The following is a 20,889-nucleotide window of genomic DNA, read 5'->3' on the forward strand; positions in this document are numbered from 1 at the left end:
TTGTGATGGTTTATGGACTTTTTCTGGCCTTACTATGTTTAACATGTCAGTTTGATTCTGAATGGCCAGTTATACTGTGTTGTGTACAAAATTGCCAATTTTTTTCAAAACACCTATAAGACTACTGTCTATGTCAATTTTTGTGTCAAAAAGGGGGAGCTTCTCAAGTTAAGGGATTTTTTTTTTCAAGTACTATTATGCTTAGCTTATTCCTTTTTTTTATGACAAAAGGGGGAGAAAAATATCTGAGCAAAATTAGGGAGAAATATCAAAATTGGGGAAGAAATATCTTAGCTATATTTCCAAAACTAAACACATATTAAGCTGAATTTCAAAACTTCTCAACTTGAAATTTCAATGTCCTCTTTCTACATGAACTTTGAAATTATGCATATTGTATGGGGGAGCCTTGTAAGGCTAACCTCATTTTGCTCTTATATTTGTCATCATCAAAAAGAGGAAGATTGTGTATGACCAGATTTATATTTTAGAAAGCACAAATGGTCATTGCAATATGTAGGCCATGAAGCTCTTAAAGAACCCATCACAGCTTTTACATGGCATATTAAAGAGCAGAAGAGTGAAGACATATAATTTCTCAGTTGTATTGCTTTTAGATTAAATTGTATGTGCATGTCTTACTTGATCTGATGGAAAGCTCAATAACTACCTAAGATTGACCCTAGGAAATCAAACTTTTCATGGAAAACCTTTTGCTTAAAAAGATAAAACTTATACAAAAGGTTTAAAGTGTTTTTGAGGTCATAAGATGGCTTAAACTCAAAATTCTAAAGGGGCCAGTCAACGAGCTGTTAAGCCCAGTCGACCGAACAGAAAAAATGACCAGAAATCATTTTTGTAAAGGGTCTAGTCGACCGGACTCCTAAGCCTAGTTGCCCAACCTTCATGAAATGAAGATACGGCAGACCGAATCAATGGCCTAGTTAACCAAACTATGCTAAAAAGTAAAATTGCCTTGAGTCGGTCGACCAAACCTTAGGTTAATTGATCGAAACTCTTGGGTTAAGCTTATTTCGAGCAAAAAACAGTCATAAAAATTTAAAATAAATTATTACTTTATTCCCAACGGCCATAAAACAATCATATTTTGAAAATTCCTATAAATACCTTGCCCAAAGCACTTGAAACAACTTTTATTAATCTTGCATTATACTCTTTCATATTTGAGCACTTTATACTCTCTTTTTCTCAATTCAAAGAGCTTTTTTCTCTCATCTACTCTATTCATTTTACAAAATCATTTTGAGAGAAACCCTAGGTTCTCCTACACTCTTTGATTTTGAAAATCATTTGCGGAGAAAACATTTATTGCTCTTGAATCTTTGAAAAAGCATTTATTGTGCATTTATTCTTACATCAAAGATAATTTACGATCATCTACTCTTATTTATTGCAAAAATCCTTTTGAGAGCAAAACCTTAGCTTCTCCTATTCTTTTCTTGAAAAATATTTTTGGAAAAATATTTCATTGGGGTTGAATCTTTGAAGCATTTATTATACACAATTTACTCAAAGATCATTTACTCTCTTATATTGCAAAAATCTTCTTGAGAGAAACATATATACTCTATTGAGCTTAAATCTCATTTTGTGAGAGTGCATCAAGATTTTCATTGTACAACTTAGCTTTTGAGAAGCATTTCCTTATATGAAAAAACTTTTATTTTCATTGTATGTGCGGTTCAGGTTTGAACCGTGCCAGATGTGGAGTATCATTTGAAGAGGTTGCTCTGTCCAGAAGGAGTGGTGTAACGGGTGGCTCTGCCCAAGGGAATGAGTGTGTATCCTGGATAGTGAAATCCTTAAGTGATTTGTCTTGAGGCAAGGACGTAGGCAGGAATATCTAAACCTCATAAAAATCTCGTATTTGCATTCTCTTTCCCTACACTATTTATTTTTTTGCACTTATATGTTCTCAATTCAACCATGTTGACCCTATGGGTCATACCCTGTTTTAATTATGACAAATACTCTAATATTTAATGGTTGATGAGTTTGTGTGCAGGACAAATCGAACGTATCATATGGTGCATGCACATGGATTTGTAGAAGACGAAGACTCAAAATGTGTATTCATTGTAATTTATATTTATCATATTGAGTTTGTAATAGTAAATAGAAAATGGTTGGTAATAATCAATGCCTTACCTACATGGTAGGATCGATAAGCTCATGACCATAGATGGACCTTAGGGAACACCCTTCAAAGGACCGAAGGTCGACCGACACCGGATTTTTTTGGTGCCCTCAAACTAAAAAGGACCTAGAAATGACACTCACTCATGCATATATATATGAATGGTCATTTGAATAGGGTGTTTGCATGCTTAAATAGGACTAAAATGCCCTAAAAAGGTGCATTCGGTCGACTATACTTCCATGTACAATACACCCAGTCGACCCAACCCAAACCAAGTCAACAGTTTGACCACAGTCTAGTCGACCGAACTTGTTAGTTCAAAAGTTGTCGGTCGACCAAACCTGGAGCAGGCCAACAGTTTGACCACAGTCTGGTCGACCGAACTAATATAGTTCATTTATGCCCGGTCAACCAAACTCCCTTTTAGTCAACTTGTTGACAACCTGGTCGACCGAGCCCAAAATGAACTCCAACTATCTTGTCGACCAAGGGTCCTCAGGAGATGTCCCAACTACCTGGTCGACCGAACTTTGTAATTCAAATACTTCTGGTCGACCGAACCACGCTAACTGAGAAAATTGCCCCGGAACCTTGATGCTCGGTCGACCGACCATATAGTTCATTTCTTGCCCGGTTGACCGAACTTCAAGAACTTCGGTCGATTGAACTTGTTCTGGTCGACCGGACTTCTCGGGTTGCCTCAATATTTTTACTGTGGTTAACTTTTTAAAATGGGGTTAAAATAATTAAATTATATTAAAACTTTCCTAATAATTCCATATGTATCCTTAACGGTTATATTTTAGGGGTTGTCTATTTATACCCCATCATTTGGAACAATAGCATGAGATTAGCAAATATAATTAGCCAATATCCTCTCAATCTCAAAAAGCCTATATTTCATATTCAAGTTTTAAACTCCCACTCTTACTCATTCATATTGCAAATACCTCTTTGTAAGAGTATTCTTGTGTTTATCTCACCAAGCTTATACTCTCTCTTGGTTGTTTTATTTGAGATTTATATTTCATAGAGAGTAAGCTCCAAGTTCTCCTAGGGGGCTTCGTTAATAAGCCTTCCATAGGAAAACTTCTTTGGGCTTCTGGGTTTTGCATTCTCATTACAATACTCAAGTGTTCATATTGTGTTTTGGTTGCAAAAATATTATACATCATTTTCAAAATATATCTCTTGTGCGTATCTTTGAGAAATCTATTTTGATATATTTTATTAAGTGCTAAAAGATATTTGTTGCTACACCTTTTGATTGAGATTATATTTTTATTACAAAGATCAAATAAATATTTTGCAGACCATTTTTAAATATCTCTTGTGGTTTATATTGAGAAATATTACTTGTTGAGATATGTGAAGTGTGCTTGTGATCTTTGTTAGTGCATTGTGATTGAAATATTATTTTGACGCAAAGATCCTATCATTTACACTCTCGCGCACTGATTACTATATTTGCATAAATATTTGAGAATAAACACTTAGACTACATCGAGCTTATCAAATCCTATCTTTTGGTAGTGTATTGATCATGCTGTGCATATTGGGTACATATCTGCTTTACACGAAAGCACAATCAATGTACCATTTGATTGTATTTCAAATCTATTGTATTTTCAGGCACGAGTCTGAAGAGGGAGACTAGCCCTTTGAAATAGTCCTGGATTGGCTTAGACCCCGTTATGAAAGCTAGGTGTGCCATCCTGTTTAGGCGTGTCAGTTAAGGTCAGCCCCTTGAATTGACCTAGTTGTATAAGGTGCCGCTCCACCCATTTAAGTGAGCATTATAGTGGTAATCCTTGTGCTGGTGTGGCCAAGGCGGGGACGTAGGCACTGTTGGCCGAACCTCGATAACATATCGTGCGTGTTCATTTACATTTCCGCTATTTAATTACTGCACGTGTACGTTATATTGTGAATGATTGAGTTTACATTTGCATAGATAAACCCTAGGTTAAGTAATATCGTTTATCTCGTTCAACCTATGCTATAATTTTTAAATACCCAATTCACCCCCCCCCCTCTTGGGATTGCACCGTTTCTAACAATTGGTATCAGAGCCTCGCAACTTAGACTCAAACGTTATTTAGTAAAAGATCATGATGGCTCATGTTAGTGCATCCCATGTATGTGAGGGTAGGTTAGTCACACACCGACCAGTATTCTGTGGTGATAATTATGTTGTATGGAAATTCAGAATGACTGTGTATGTGAAAGCTTTAAATTGGAAATTTCGGAATGTCATTGATCAAGGTGATAGTGTGCCTATTAAATTCATTGGTTGTACTAGTGTTCCTAAATCTGAGTGTGAACTGAATGATCATGATAGGAACTTAGTGCAAATAAATTTTGATGCCATGAATACCTTACTGCATGCTTTAGATTCTAATGTTTTATGTGAGGTTATGGAGTGTAGTAATGCTAAGAAAATTTGGGATGAACTTGAAAGGAGATATGGAGCACCCATACAAAACAATGTGATCTCTCCGTGTGACTCAAGCCCTAATAATCTTAAAGGAGGTAACCAGTGCTTTGTTGCCTTAACAGATAATGAGGTTATCTCTATTTCTTCTGCTTTAGTAGATAAATTTGGTAATGATTCATATGATGAATTAAGTGATGCATCTGTTACTGAATCATGTTGAAATTAGGAATAGCTTCCCAAGAGGGGGGGTGAATTGGCTTTTAAAACTTTCTTTTAACTTCTTTTAAGAATCCTTAACTTCTTTAAACACTTAACCAATTCTTTAACTTATTTGTTTAATTTCACCAATCACACAACAACTTAATTAAACAACCAATCAATTAAACACAATCTTCAAACCAAACAATCAATTTATTTTCCAAGTATAAGTCAAACAACAAACAACCAAACCAAAATATAAAGTATTCAACACTTTGGTAATATAACAACTCAAGATGGTTGTTTGTTTATATTTGCCAAATTTGAACCAAGCTCTGTAATGAATGAAAATTTATGCTTGCTGATGTAAAGCCCTGTATAGATGAATCAAATCACTTTTTCCAAATATTTAGAACTCAAATAAACTCTTGGTAAATTTATCTTTGGGATGTTAACCAAGTAACGTACTCCCGTAAGGTTTCCGCAAGATATGGTGTCACCAACGTACTCCCTTTCGGTTTCCGCAACCCAAATCAAAATTAAACCTTAAGTTTGTTTGATTTTCCAAATATATGTAGTTTATATGATTCCCAAATTTTAAATCATCCATGCAATTTAAATATGCTGAAAATAAAGAGTAAGGGAAAGAGAGAATGAGATGGAGATTTTTATGAGGTTCGGCTTATACCCAGCCTACGTCCTCGCCTTTGGAAAACCACCAAAGGATTCACTAGTTCAGTTCCGTTGACGGGTGGAACAATACCGATTACAACACTCCTTGATTAAGGCTAGAGCCCCCCTTCTCCAAACGATATTCCCTGGTTCGGTCACTCCTTACATAGGCTAGAGCCCGCCTCTCTAAGAAATATTTCGTTGCTTAGCCAACGATCCAAACAACCCTTGGAACGTCAAAGAACAATAAGAAACAAGATATAATCTGCGTACAAGTATACTCTCTCAAAGAGCAAGTTAGTACAATTTCAGCACTATATACTTTGAATGTAAAATATCAATATGAAATACAATGAAGCTCAAGTATAGAATTCACCAATATCCTTCTTAGATAAGGATTAGAAATAGAAATTCAAAGGAGGAAGAATTAGCACTTCAGAATTTCTCAGCAAAATAGATTTGCAATGAGTGAGCAAGAGAGCTTTTGGAAGAACAAGAGTGCTTTCAGCTTTACAAGAAGATTTTTCAATTCTTGGATGAGTTTTGATTTGCAAAACCATGTATTTATAGGCTTTCAAACTTGTTTCCATGTTGCAAAAGTTTCCTTTAAGTGTTTCCCAATATTATAGAAAGTTTGGAGCTCAAACGGCTATATTTTAAAATATTAGAATTTGAAAAATTTTCCCCTTGAACAGAGTTCAGTTGACTGAAGTGTCGTGGTTAGTCAACTAAAGTTCCTTAAACCCCTTTAAAATATAGTTGGATACAGGGTCAGTCATCTAAAGTCCCTCCCGTGAACAGTGTTCAGCTGACTGACAGCAGTGACCCCATTTTAGTGTTTTAGCCATAACCTTTTTTGTATAACTCCAAATTAAGCTTTCTTGGTTTTAAATGAAATTTAAGAGAAAAACCTGCAAATTTCATGTTCATAATTTTTTTAAATAAGGAAGTTTTGATAGTGAAAAATACACTTGAATACGGCTATATAAAAACTAACAACAAACAAAAAAACCCTTTTTGGTGCTTTTTATTCCAAAAATGATTCTAACCCTTTTAAAATAATTTTTGACTTTATAAAATTATTTTACAGATATTTTAAAAGGTATTTAAGTCCAAGAAGTTAACCTAAGTTTTAAACATTTAAAGTACTTACATGAAAACTTCTAAAACTTTTCTCATTCTTAAGTCTTCATGTTTTGTTTCTTCAAGCTTCCATCTTTTCTTCAAGCTTTCATATTCTTTGAGCTTTATCACTTTGCCTTTCTTTGGATCTTTTAGTATTCCTTGGCTTTCAACAACTCATTCATGTCTTCATATTCTTCAGGATTTAATATATCATCTTTAAATCCATGCTTGGACTCTTTTAAGCTTCATTTGATCCTCTTGAACACTTTGACCTTTGCTTTTTCATATATAAGTCCTGAAATATCATAACTCACACAAATACATTAAATTTCACTTGTTTGTTAGCATCAAAACAAGATAACAAGATTTTAAGTCTTGTAAGGCCAACACATGTGATAGTACTGATAGTGAAAGCATGCCTACTTATGAGGAATTGCAAGTTGAATATGTTAGGACTCATAAGTTACCTGTTAAATCGAATAAGAAATATTCTATGCTAAAAAACAAGCATGATGCATGCATTAAAGAATGTGACTCAAAAATTCTTGCTGAAAGAGAAAACAATTTGAAAATTAGAAGACTGGAAAGCAAGAATGAATCATTAGAAAAAGAATTGACTAATTTGAAATCTAAAGTTTCTAATGATGATAAAAAGGACCACTTGATTGCAGATCTTGAAAACAAAGTAAACAATATGTCTAAAGAATTTATGAAACTTCAGGATGTTTGCAAAGAATTGAAAAAACTCAAAAATTCAAGATCTAGAGAAAAAAATAGAAGACCAATCTAAGATCATCTACACGTTCACTAGAGGCAAAGAAAATTTTGATAAATTACTTAGCTCACAAAAGATGACCTTAGATAAGGAGGGTATAGGTTTTAATGGAATTAAAAATAAGAAAAGGAAGAACCTATACATGAGGTACTTTGTAAAAGAATCGAAACATTATGCTAGTACCTCCTCTGGTCCATACACTCGCACCACATGTGTTTTATGTAAAAAAAAAGGGGCACGTAAAATTTGATTGCCCATTTAAAAGAAAAGGTGTGAAACCCAAACAAGTATGGAAAATTAAAAAATCACCAACTCCTAACCCAATGAGAATAGAAGGTAGAAAAATGATATGGGTTGTCAAGAAAGCAAACCCTTTGAAACTCAAGGAAGAATTTACTCAAACCGGAATTACATGATCACATAATTCTTCCTTAGCATCTAGGATTAGCCATAGGGGGTAGTGTTGACTAAAGGCTTAGGAAGTGGTTCGGGTTGAAAATGTAAAATCTTAGTATATGTCCACTATTTAAAATCTTACATGCTAAGTATTTTGAAAAATCAAGCCAATTTAGAAATTTAAGCAAAATAACCAATCTGAACTTATTGCATATATTCATTGGTTAAAATATGAAATTATTGGCTGCTTGAATAAAAATCCACTTCCAAATGGACATGGCATGTTTGCCTTGTATTTTTTAAATTTCAAATTGCTTAACTCACACTTAAATATGAATATCTAAAGTTAAGCATACTTTGCCCACTGCACAAGTTTGTGTTTTGGGAAATGAAGTTAAAAATCATGTCCTAAACTCATCTTGAAAGCCTGAAATGCCTACTAAAATGTTTAGTCATCATTCTAGGCTTAGAGCACTATTAATCGTAAATTCAAAATATTTTTGGTGTTTATTAAAAGACATCCTTCCATAATCAAATTTAGAGGCAACCACTAAGGGATTCTAGTTTCACTGATTAATCAAAATATTCCCTTGTGTGCTTAAAATATAAAAATCTTCTAATTCTGGTTCATTGTATCCTCCACAGGGAATCTTTACCAACCACGATCACATCAGGTAAAGATCCACCCTCTCTTTGGTTCGTATCCTTGCTCCAAAATTATGATCATATCTATAGGATACATTCCAATCACCAAAGAGCGGAAGTTCCTAGTTATTCATACCCTCCACAATGCTCTTTGCTAGAATAAGTTAGGACATATTCTTTAGAATGCTTATCTTGTACAATGTCCTACTTTTGAATACTCTATTGAACTTATATAAAATGTTTAATCTTTTAAGAGTATTCAATTTTCTTCCAAGCTCTCAAACTTTATATAAAATCATTTAAGAGCTTCATCCTCATGAATTAAGTTAAAATGGCTAATTTATTTGATATAGGTTTCAATTTAGATGATAGAACAAAAATTCAAAGAAACCTATGCATGAACCTTAAAATGAAAGGTTATTTAAACTTAGGGCTCTCACGTATTGTAAATCATAAGAAAAGAGGCAAATATTGGCTTAGCTCATTTAAAGAAATAATCATTGTGACTTTTTGGTCTGTTAAGCCTAAGAACTCAAGGCCAACGTTGAATCATTGAAAATATTATAACTCTTGGTTATTGATCTTGAAGATGAAAGAAAAGACATAAAAAGAGTTGAGCGCATAACTTAGAGGGAGCATATATTCTTTCATGATTATATAAATTAAAATGCTCTCATATATTTATTTCATGCCTAAATGTCCATATGAGTATTGCACTGAATTCCTAACTATCCATGATTATTTATTGCTCATAGTATGTAGTTGGATGGTTTACATTTTATATGGACAGTTGATTATACTACTTGATTGCATGCTTAGTTTAGAATGTCTCCTACATAGCGAATGCAATTAATGTGAATTGCATGCTGGTAGTAGATTATAGGTTCTCATGTGCCTTGATTTGAAATATAAATTTCTTGTTTAAACCTATTAGGTACAGTTTTTATGAGAAAATGTCCTATATACAAACGGCATGCTGCCAAAATTTTGCTAGGCTTTTCCCATATAAGACCTTGTGTTAAAAATGATTATGATAAAATTAACGTTAAAATTTTTTTTAAAGGATGAGTGAAAACTAATTGAAAATTAAATTTCATCCTTGCATACTCATCAAGCACTTAGAGAGTTGAGCACGTACCCTATAGAAAGAACTTATAGCACTCATATGCATCATTATCGTTTATTGAAATATTGCGGCTATTTTGATATCCCTGAACACTATATCCAGCACTTAAAGTTCTTTGATTTGATATGAAATGTTTTTGGGTCATGAATTGCATGGAATGCCTTAATATCTATTTTCGATGCACTTGTTGTCTATAGAGAAGACTATACGGTTTAGAGATAAATATTGTTAATAGATATCAGGTATAGTTATTGAAAAATGGTTTGTGTGCTCACTTATACTTTGACATATTCAATGAAATCAATCCCTTTCAAAGTAATTTATAGTATCTAAGCAATAATTCAAATTGATAGGGGAAGCATCTAAAATTAAAATGCCTATCATATTATGCTCACAAACTTTTGAGGCTTAGATATGTTTTAAATATAGTGTGGTATGATCTTAAATAAAATAATCTTTGTGAAAATCTTAAGTTGATGTTCATTACGTTGCCACAAGTTGTTTGGGCTTTTCCATATGATCTTGCATGTGATTGTTAAATCTTTAAGATCATTATGGTTGTGTTTTTTTGGTCATGCTTAATTTGGTACTTAAATGAAATATCAGAAAAGTAGTGCTTGCATTATCTTTAAAGCTTCTTTTTCAACAAGCACACCCCCAGCACTATTTTGCAAACATTAAAAAGGGGATATATATTTTTATATGTGTGTGTGTGTGTGTGTGTGTATATATATATATATATATATTTATTGTAATACTTTATGGCAAGAACTATTTTCAAAACTCAAACTTTTTCTCTTGCCTCATTATTACTATTATATACATACATGTTTTAAAGTCGTATAACTGGTTCAGTAACTTCTCATAAAAATGCAGGCGAACTAGTTAGACTGTGTCTATGCTCAAACCTTCTTTTTGGTATCATATGCAATGTGTTTTTAACTCAAATCTTTCACGGGTCTTATGATATGCGTCAGTTGAAATGGTCTGTGCATATTTATGGTTTAATTATGTTCTTTATATCATTTAAATCATTTAAATGACCAGTTGTGTTGTTTGTGTGCAAAATTGCTAAAGTTATTTTTTTTTCATTCATTTTGAATTATATGACTATTCCATCTCTTGAATGACTAAAAGTTAAACTTCTATTTCATGTTTTGAGAATACTGAACTATTTGATTACATACTTGTGGATATCTTAAAAATATTTTACTAAATCAGGTCACTTGCATACATAAATTTTTGGGAAATGTTCTATTTTCAAATGGCATGCTGCCAAGTTTTCTAAAAACCTATTCCCAAACATTTCCTGTACTCAGATGATTATTTGCCTATACGCTTAAATGTTTATGGAGACCCTTTTTGTTGTTGCCAAAAGGGGGAGAAGTAGGCAAGTATTTTTCATCATCAAAAAGGGTGAGATTGTTAACCCTATGGGTCATATCCTGTTTTGATTATGACAAATACTCTAGTATTTAATGGTTTGATGAGTTTGTGTGCAGGACAAATCGAACGTATCATATGGTGCACGCACATGGATTTGTAGAAGACGAAGACTCAAAATGTGTATTCATTGTAATTTATATTTATCATATTGAGTATGTAATAGTAAATAGGAAATGGTCTGTAATAATTAATGTCTTACCTGTATGGTAGGATCGATAAGCTCATTACCATAGATGGACCTTAGGGAACAACCTTCGGACGATCGAAGGTCGACCGGATTTTTTCAGTGCCCTCAAACTAAAAAGGACCTAGAAAAGACCCTAGGACACTCGCTCATGCATATATATGAATGGTCATTTGAATAGGGTGTTTGCATGCTTAAATAGGACTAAAATGCTCTAAATAGGTGCATTTGGTCGACCGTACTTCCATGTACAAATACACCTGATCGACCGAACCCGGACCAGGTCAACAACTTGACCACAGTCTGGTCGACCGAGCTTGTTAGTTCAAAAGTTACCAGTCGACCGAACCCGGACCAGGTCAACAGTTTGACCACAATACGATCGACCGAGCTGATATAGTTCATTTATACCCAATCGACCAAACTCCCTTTTAGTCAACTTGTTGACCACCTGGTCAATCGAGCCCAAAATGAACTCCAACTATCTAGTCGATCGAGGGTCCTCGGGAGATGTCCCAACTACCTGGTCGACCAAACTTTGTAGTTCAAATACTCCCGGTCGACCAAATCGTGCTAATTGAGAAAATCGCCCCTGAACCTTGATGCTCAGTCGACCGACCATATAGTTCATTTCTTGCCCGGTCGATCGAACCTCAAGAACTTCGGTTGACCGAACTTGTTCTAGTCAACCGGACCTCTCGGGTTGCCCCAATATTTTTACCGTGGTTAACTTTTTTAAATGGGGTTAAAATAATTAAATAGTAATAGAACTTTCCTAAAAATTCCATATGTCCTTAACGGTTATATTTTAGGGGTTGTCTATTTATACCCCATCATTTGGAATAATTAGCATGAGATTAGCAAATATAATTAGCCAATATCCTCTCAATCTCAAAAAACCTATATTTCATATTCAAGCTTTAAACTCCCACTCTTACTCATTCATATTGCAAATACCTCTTTGTAGGAGAATTCTTGTGCTTATCTCACCAAGCTTAAACTCTCTCTTGGTTGTTTTATTTGAGATTTATATTTCATAGAGAGTAAGCTCCAAGTTCTCCTAGGGGGCTTCGTAAATAAGCCTTCTGTTGGAAAACTTCTTTGGGCTTCTGAGTTTTGCATTCTCATTGCAATACTCAAGTGTTCACATTGTGTTTTGGTTGCAAAAATATTATACATCATTTTCAAAATATATATCTTGTGCGTATCTTTGAGAAATCTATTTTGAGATATTTTATTAAGTGCTAAAGATCTTTGTTGCTACACCTTTTGATTGAGATTATCTTTTTATTACAAAGATCAAATAAATATTTTGTAAACCATTTTTAAATATCTTTTGTGGTTTATATTGAGAAATATTACTTATTGAGATATTTGAAGTGTGCTTGTGATCTTTGTTGGTGCATTATGATTGAAATATTATTTTGACACAAAGATCCTATCATTTACACTCTCACACACTGATTTCTATATTTGCATAAATATTTGAGAGTAAACACTTAGACTACACTGAACTTATCAAATCCTATCTTTTGGTAGTGTATTGATTATACTGTGCGTATTGGGTACATATCTGCTTTACACAAAAGCACAATCACTGTACCATTTGATTGTATTTCAAATCTATTGTATTTCCAAGCACGGGTCTGAAGAGGGAGACTAGCCCTTTAAAATAGTCCCGGATTGACTTAGCCCCGGTTAGGAAAGTTAGGAGCGCCATCCTATTAAGGCGTGTCAATTGAGGTTAGCCCCTTGAATTGACCTGATTGTATTAGGTGCCACTCTACCCGTTTAAGTGAGCATTATAGTGGTAATCCTTGTGCTGGTGTGGCCAAGGCGGGGACGTAGGCACTATTGGCCGACCCTCAATAACATATTGTGCATGTTCATTTACATTTCTGCAATTTAATTACTGCACGTGTATGTTATATTGTTATATTGTGAATGGTTAAGTAATACCGTTTATCTCGTTCAACCTAGGCTATAATTTTTAAATACTCAATTCACCCCCCCCCCCCTCCTCTTAAGATTACACCAAAAATCACAATTGGTATTGTTCATGCTCTTATTTTTGTAGATTTTGTTCGTCAGTGGGCTATTTCTCAGTTGGATGTTAAAAATGCCTTCTTATATGGGGATCTAAAGGAGGAATTTTACATGGTACCTCCGCCTGGTGTCTCTCATAGCCTAGGTGAGGTTTTCAAACTCAAGAAGGCTTTACATGGTCTCAAACAAGCCCCTCGAGCTTGGTTTGAGAAATTTTCGATGGTTGTCACTTCTCTTGGATTCTCTTTTAGTGCTCATGATTCAGCGTTATTTGTTAAGCATGCTTCTGCTTTCCATATAATTATTTCTTTGTATGTTGATGATATAATTATTACGGATGATGATGTTGATGGTATTGATGAACATGAAAAATATGTTGGCTCAGAAGTTTGACATGAAAGATTTGGGGCTGCCACTCCACTACTTCTTTGGAATTAAAGTAGCCTACTCCCCCAAAGGTTACTTGCTCTCCCAATCAAAGTATGTTGCAGTTATTCTTGATCGCGCTCGTCTCACTGATAGTCGGACTGTTGATACTCCTCTTAAGGTTAATGCTCGCTACACTCCCACTGATGGTGTTCCCCTACCTGGTCCCACCTTGTATCATACTATTGTTGGTAATTTGGTCTATCTGACTATTACTTGCCCAGATATTGCTTATGTTGTCCACATCGTGAGTCATTTTGCTTCACCTATATTTGTGCATTGGTCAACTGTTTTGCGCATCTTGCAATATCGAGGGGTTCTCTATCAGAGTCTTTTCTTCTCTTCGACCTCGTCGTTGAAGCTTTGTGCCCACTCTAATGCATATTGGGCTACTTGTCCTACTGGTTGAAAAGCCACTACCGGCTTTTACATATTTTGAGGTGACTCCCTTATTTCTTGGAAAAGCAAGAAGCAAGCAGTTGTTTCGTGCTCTTCCACTGAGGCTAAATATTGTGCGATGGCATTTACCATGACTGAGATTGTGTTGTTACGTTGGTTGTTGGTTGATAGAGGTGTTATATTTTATGCTCATACTCCTTTGTGTTGTGGCAATAGGAGTGCTATCCAGATTGTAAGGAATTTGGTGTTTCATGAACAGATCAAACACATTGAAATTGATTGTCATGTCACCAGACACTACTTTCAGCAAGGGACTATTACTTTGCCCTTTGTTCCTCCTCCATGCAAGTTGCTAACTTCTTTACAAAGTCCCACATTGTCCAGACATTTTGTTTTTTGGTTGCAAACTCTCGATGCTTCTTGCTATCGCATCATGAGCTTGAGGAGGGATATTAGTGATAATAATTATTTGCATTATATCAGGGTAGAATAATCTTTTTCACTTTTATTCTTATAGGCTATATAAGGCATCTTTATCTCTAATTGAACCCTAATAATTCAATGAAAGCTTTTCATTTTCCCAATATTTTGCTCCTCTTTGATTCTAGCATGTACATGAGTGGCTTTTCTCTTTTCTTTTCTTTTTTAGGATTCATTCGCATCAAGCATTTGTTTAGAGAAAGGCAAAGAAGAGGAAATGAAAATAAAAAGGAAACCCATTTTACGCTATACTTTCTATCTATGTCAAACACTATGTTGATAATGTGCAAGATCAAAATTTTGCTCATCAATTCAGCATATATTTTATTTTTCTAACTTTTCTCAATAATCAAACAAAAAAATATAATCTTTTAATTTTTCTTTACTTTTTCTTAAATATTTTTTGAATTCCAAACAAAATCTCAAAATATCGTATCCTAAGTTTTACTATTTTTTTTTATTTACAAGAATATACATAAGTAGACATTCAACTTTTGTTTGTTTTGTTTAGTGTATAACATATTATCCTTCTCAAATTGGCATAGTTCTGTTTTGTTTTTTTTGTTGTTTAATTCTCACCTTAGGATGGTTCCCTTTTGTTTTGTTTGTCATATAATTCCAACAAAAGTATCATCCTCTTAAGAAGAGTCCTGAATTGGTCACCTTCTTAAATAAAAAGAAAAAGTAAAAATAGGAAGCTTTGTGATGATGGTGCCAGTTAGATACTCAAGAATTTGAAAAGAAAGAAAAAGAGTAATAAAGTGCCAGCTGTTAGCCTGCTTCATCATAGTTATTTATAATTAGAGTAGACTCAATTGCCATGGAGGTTGGTATTGTTTTTGTAGGGCTTCATGTACATATAATTAAAATTTCACCAACGTGTGTGTGTGTGTCTATATATATATATATATATATATATATATATATATACATCATCATCATCATTTTAAGATTAATTTAATGTTTATGTTACATTTAGTTCGTAGGATTCCTCTAAATAGGACAAATACAAGCATAATAATTTATAAAGAAGTAACTCATACAATAATTTATGGGAAGCCCATTCAACATCAAGTTCTCCTTGTATTATTTTGTTCCGAAGAATATAAATTTTAATCTTAATTATTGTTTGACAAATAAAATATTGTGTTATTACGATGCTATGCACATCTAAAATTTAGAGTAATGGATGCCTCAAATTGCATCGACCTTAAAGCTATAATATAGATTAACTTTTACTTATAAGCACATGGTCAGTCTGTATTATTGGTTACATATTATTTGAATCTTTTTGCCCATTTTATGATTATTGAAAAAAAAAATTAAGTGAAAAGAAGAGGAAACAATTTAAGATGGTCAACAAATATTCCCTGTAGTATTAAACTACAATTAAGTACGAATAATTTTACGTTGTATACCAACCCTCTCGCACCTTTTTTTTTTTTTTTTTTTCTTTTGGTCCATAGCATAACATGAAGAAGACGGAAGGCTTTGATGGAGCAACATGTACTGTTACCTTTTGTCCTTTTCACTCGATCTCTCTACGCATATGTATTATTTATTCTTTTAAGAAAAGGTAAATACGTTAGAAAAGGAGCCAATAAGAAGTTTTGAACTTTCAAGAAAATACAACTGATAAGAAATAAAGGGAAACATGAGGAGGGCAGCCTGCAAACCAAATACCCCGACACAGGACATGCGAGCTTGCCTCCAAATTAAAGTCCATCTCTCAAGAGCAACTTTGATATAAGAAACCAAAAAGTATACTCAATTTTGTCCCTCGAGTCCTAGACAAAAGATGCAAACTTCTCCTAGTTCAGCGATTTCAGGTTTATGTTTGTCAAAATTTATTGGACAAACAATTATGTGAAATCAAGACGTTGGAGTAATTTTTTTTTGAAAAATTCTCCCATTCCTCTTTGCCTATATTTCCCAACAAATGGTCGTCGGAATTGCGAGTTTGAAACTTCTGAGAAACCCTTACTTCTGGTATATTTTCAGGAGTAGAACAATGAAGACAACTCATTAGGAATGACCCAATGAAGGTTCATTCATTGTCAAACTGTGGCCCAAATCTGTCTATTAAGGAGCAATGTAGGAAGAGATGCCACTTTTTTATTTTCCTTCTTACATAAAAAACACATGGAAGCTAGCGACCACCCTCTTTTTTGCAAGTTGTCATCAGTAAGGTTTTTATTTTTAATTGGCATACAACAAAAGGCACTAATCTTGAAAGGGATGAAGGGATTCCACAACATTTTGAGAGGCACATTTAACCCAACATTATTTTTCTTATAGGAGAGGTAGTTGTACATACTAGCCTCCGAGAAGATCTGAGAACTAGAAAGGTCTTAAACACGCGTGTCTGACTCATCATTACTAATATGAATCTCATATAAAAATTTAAAGAACTCAATCATTTGGTTAACTTCCTTGTCTCTAACTTGTCGAATAAAGGACACATCCTAATAAATGTTGTTATTGGAGATGCACATAATCTCAGCCACCTTGACTTCCTTTCAACGAGCCAAACAATAAAAATTTGGAAAAAGTTCTTGAAGAGACGATTTTGTGTTGAAGATTAAACTTGACGATGGGACGGTGGTAGCAAAACTTAGTCGGTAGCTGCTCCACCAACCTAGCCCAATATTATTGATTTTTCTAAACTGCATGCAACCTACTCCACCTACCAGTCAATTTCGTTGAAATTAATATCAACCTACCATTCATCCTTTGCTATAAATATATGTGTGTGTGTTTGTTAGTGTGTGTGTGTGTGTGTGTGCGTGTGTGTGTGTTTGTGTGAGTGTGTGTGTGTGTAATGTAATGTGTGGTGTAGAGAGGGTGAATAACCAATAAGAGATTTTGTATTGAGATTTTCCTCTATAATTTATTTCTAGTTTATTATTGAAATTAATTGTTTTTCAATTGAGTACAGTCCACACTGAGTTTCAATCACAACCAGTAATTGAGTGAGTCCCCTCCACTCATTAGTGGTATCAAAACTTCAGGTTTACTAGAATTCGCCAAACAGAAGCGAACAGAGGGGAATTCAATTTTTTTCCCATATTTGAAGTTACTCTAAATCCAAAATTGAGCATACTATTTTGAAATTCACGTTGAGACGAGTTCAGCGGTGAAATCGTACTTCAAAGGAAGTCCGAGAGCCCCTACACGTGCTTTCACGCGCCACCAACAAATTCAGCGTTAGCGACGCGCGCCTCAAGTTCCTACAAGATTACTGACCGGGGAAGTCACGTGCTCCACGCATCTTCTCCGCTCGGCTGATGTGATCCAACCCGGAAACCCGATCCGCAAACCAGCTGAACAACTAGCAACTCGGATCCTAATCCATGAGCACGATCCAACCTAGCTGACCGACCCACGCCCACTCGCTGACACGCGGCACACCTAGAAGCCTCCATGTGGCCATAATAATAATTACTAACGTTGTTAACGTCCATTAAGTTAAGCCGACCCAATCAAACCGGTCTAGAATTGTTTTGTAGCTGGTTCAGTGCTATTCTGACTAGTTCCGTGCAACCCAAAACTAATTCCTAAGGTTTTTTTACCTTCTGAATACATTCGTGGCATCAGATTTGCCAAAATCAATCTCTATCACTCCATTTTTTGATATATTAAACCTGATGGCAAACAGTACTACACGAGGGTGATTCCAAAGCTAACACGGGAGAACTATGACAATTGGTCTATTCAAATGAGAGCCCTACTAGGTGCTCAGGATGTCATGGACATCGTTGAAGATGGGTACAGAGAAGCCCCATCAAAAGAATATGAAGCAACTATGTATGACGCTTAAAGAACGATCTTGCGAGTCGATCAAAAGAAGGATTGTAAGGGGAAATCCATAATCTACCTAGGCCTTGATGAGGCCACGTTCAAAATCATCACCTCCGCCAAGGCATCCAAAGAAGTTTGGGACTCTCTCCATCGAACACACAAAGGTGCATACAAAGTAAAGAAGATTCATTTTCAAACACTACAAGGTGATTTCGAATCCTTAAGAATGAAATCTACTGAATCTATTGTTGAATACTATACACGAGTTATGGTAGTATCAAATCAATTGAGAAAAAATGGAGAGACTCTCAACGATGAGACAATCTGTGAAAAAATTTTGTGATCTTTGGATCCAAAATATGATTATATAGCTGTAAACATGAAAGAAACAAAAGATCTAGAAACCATGTTCGTAGAAGAACTTGTGGGCTCACTCCAAGCCCATGAGCAAAAAGTAAACAAAAGGAGTGAAGATAAAGCACTGGAGCAAGCCCTCCAAATGAAGTTGTCCCTCACTACAAATAGATACGACAAAGGGGGGATGTCACAGCGAGGAAGAGGACGAAGTCGAGGATTTCGTGGAAGAAGTTCGGGAAATTTTGAATCCAAAGAAAGCGGCAGAGGTGGAAGAGGTCCCACTAGAGAAGGAGGCAATCAATAGAACTATGTCCCACGAGGTAAAGGATAAGGAAGAATAAGAGGATACAATAATCGTCCGAACATAGGCAAGAGAAACGTTCAATGCTACAACTGTCACAAGTACGGACACTGTAGTAATGAGTGCAGAGGTAATCCCCAAAATCACGAAATAAATGAAAATTCTAACTTTGAAGAAAAAGGGGAAAGCTGAAGGAGAATCGTTGATGCTAATGGCACACAATTCAACCCACTAGGACCAAAATATTTGGTACGTTGACTCTGGAGCCAACAATCACATGACTGGTAGAAAGAGCCTATTCAATGAACTTGATGAGAAAGTTCAAGGAGAGATATCATTTAGTGATCTCTCTAAAGTCCCAATTCAAGGAAGCAGAAATGTCTTAATCAAGAGGAATGATGGAGACCATGTTTTTATCTCCAACATGTACTACGTGCCAGCCATGAAGACTAATATACTTAGTCTTAGACAGCTTGTGGAGAAAGGCTACCGAACTAGCCTTAAAGATAAGCAGATGATGATAATAGATGCTCGAGGTAAGCTTATTACTCAAGTACAAATGGCAAAAGATATAGAAACTTTTGTTGAGATTTTAAAAATCTGGCGGACCTTTACTGAAATTTGATTTTTGGGACTTACACCTCTCTCTAGTCAATTTTGTTTTTAATATAAATTGTAAGTTTCCCATCTTATCCTTTTTTACCTTGACACACAAAATAGCATAACAGTGGCTTGAACTTGCATTATTATGTATTATGTCTGTTAACCATTTTTAAAGTTTCATGAAAGAATTTCATGTTTTGCTAGTAATCTCCGTCATTTAAAAAAAAAAACTCAAAATTGAAATTGACATCTAGACTGAAATTACTATCTTATTTTTCATACTTTTGAAGTTTTGATATTTTAGTTGAATTGAAATTTAAGACCTTGCTAGAAGATATGGTGCAAGTTTTTTTATAGAATTGAAATTCAGATGTGGTATGTCATTTTTGTTCCAAAGAATAAAAATTTTACAAACCAAACATAATCTTAACTATTGTTTGGCAAATACAATATTGTGTTATTACGATGCTATGCACATCTAAAAATTAGAGTAATGGATGCCTCAAATTGCATATACCTTGAAGCTATAATATAGATTAACTTTTACTTATAAGCACATGGTCAGTTTGTATTATTGGTTACATATTGATTGAATCTTTTTGCCCATTTTATGATTATTGAAAAAAAAAAATTAAGTGAAAAGAAGAGGAAACAATTTAAAATGGTCAATTTACAAATATTCCCTGGAGTATTAAACTACAATTAAGTATGAATGATTTTACATTGCATACCAACTCTCTCACGCCTTTTCTTTTCTTTCTTTTTTTTCTTTTTTTTTTTTGGTCCATAGCATAACATAAAGAAGACAAAAAGGCTTTGATGGAGCAACACGTACTGTTACCTTTTGTCCTTTTCACTCAATCTCTCTACGCATATATATTATGTATTCTTTTAAGAAAAGGTAAATACATTAGAAAAGGAGCTAATAAGAAGTTTTGAACTTTCAAGAAAATACAACTCATAAGAAATAAAGAGAAACATGAAGAGGGCAACCTGCAAACCAAATACCCAGACGCAGGACATGCGAGCTTGCCTCCAAATTAAAGTCTATCTATCAGGAGCAACTTTGATATAAGAAACAAAAAAGTATGCACAATTTTGTCCCTCAAGTCTGAGACAAAAGATGCAAACTTTGGACGTCGGAATTGCGAGTTTGAAGCTTCTGAGAAACCCTTGCTTTTGGTATAGTTTCAAAAGTAGAACAATGAAGACAACTCATTAGGAATGACCTAATGAAGGTTCATTCATTGTCAAAGTGTGGCCCAAATCTATCTATTGAAGGCGCAATGTAGGAAGAAATGATCCACTTTT

General features: G+C 34.6%; 1 protein-coding gene across 1 annotated transcript; it reads left to right on the forward strand.

Annotated features, from left to right (window-relative positions):
• Positions 1-13,605: 13,605 nt before the first annotated feature.
• On the forward strand, positions 13,606-14,046 carry LOC131163429 (uncharacterized mitochondrial protein AtMg00810-like). The gene has a single exon (XM_058120015.1). The coding sequence runs from the start codon at positions 13,606-13,608 to the stop codon at positions 14,044-14,046; it is 441 nt and encodes a 146-aa protein (XP_057975998.1).
• Positions 14,047-20,889: the final 6,843 nt, after the last annotated feature.

This window comes from Malania oleifera, chromosome 9, assembly GCF_029873635.1.
Source record: "Malania oleifera isolate guangnan ecotype guangnan chromosome 9, ASM2987363v1, whole genome shotgun sequence".
Classification (NCBI taxonomy): Eukaryota; Viridiplantae; Streptophyta; class Magnoliopsida; order Santalales; family Ximeniaceae; genus Malania; species Malania oleifera.

Excerpts from the sequence above, each read along its gene's own strand:
- LOC131163429 (XM_058120015.1), top strand. The coding sequence starts at position 13,606 with ATGAAAGATTTGGGGCTGCCACTCCACTACTTCTTTGGAATTAAAGTA.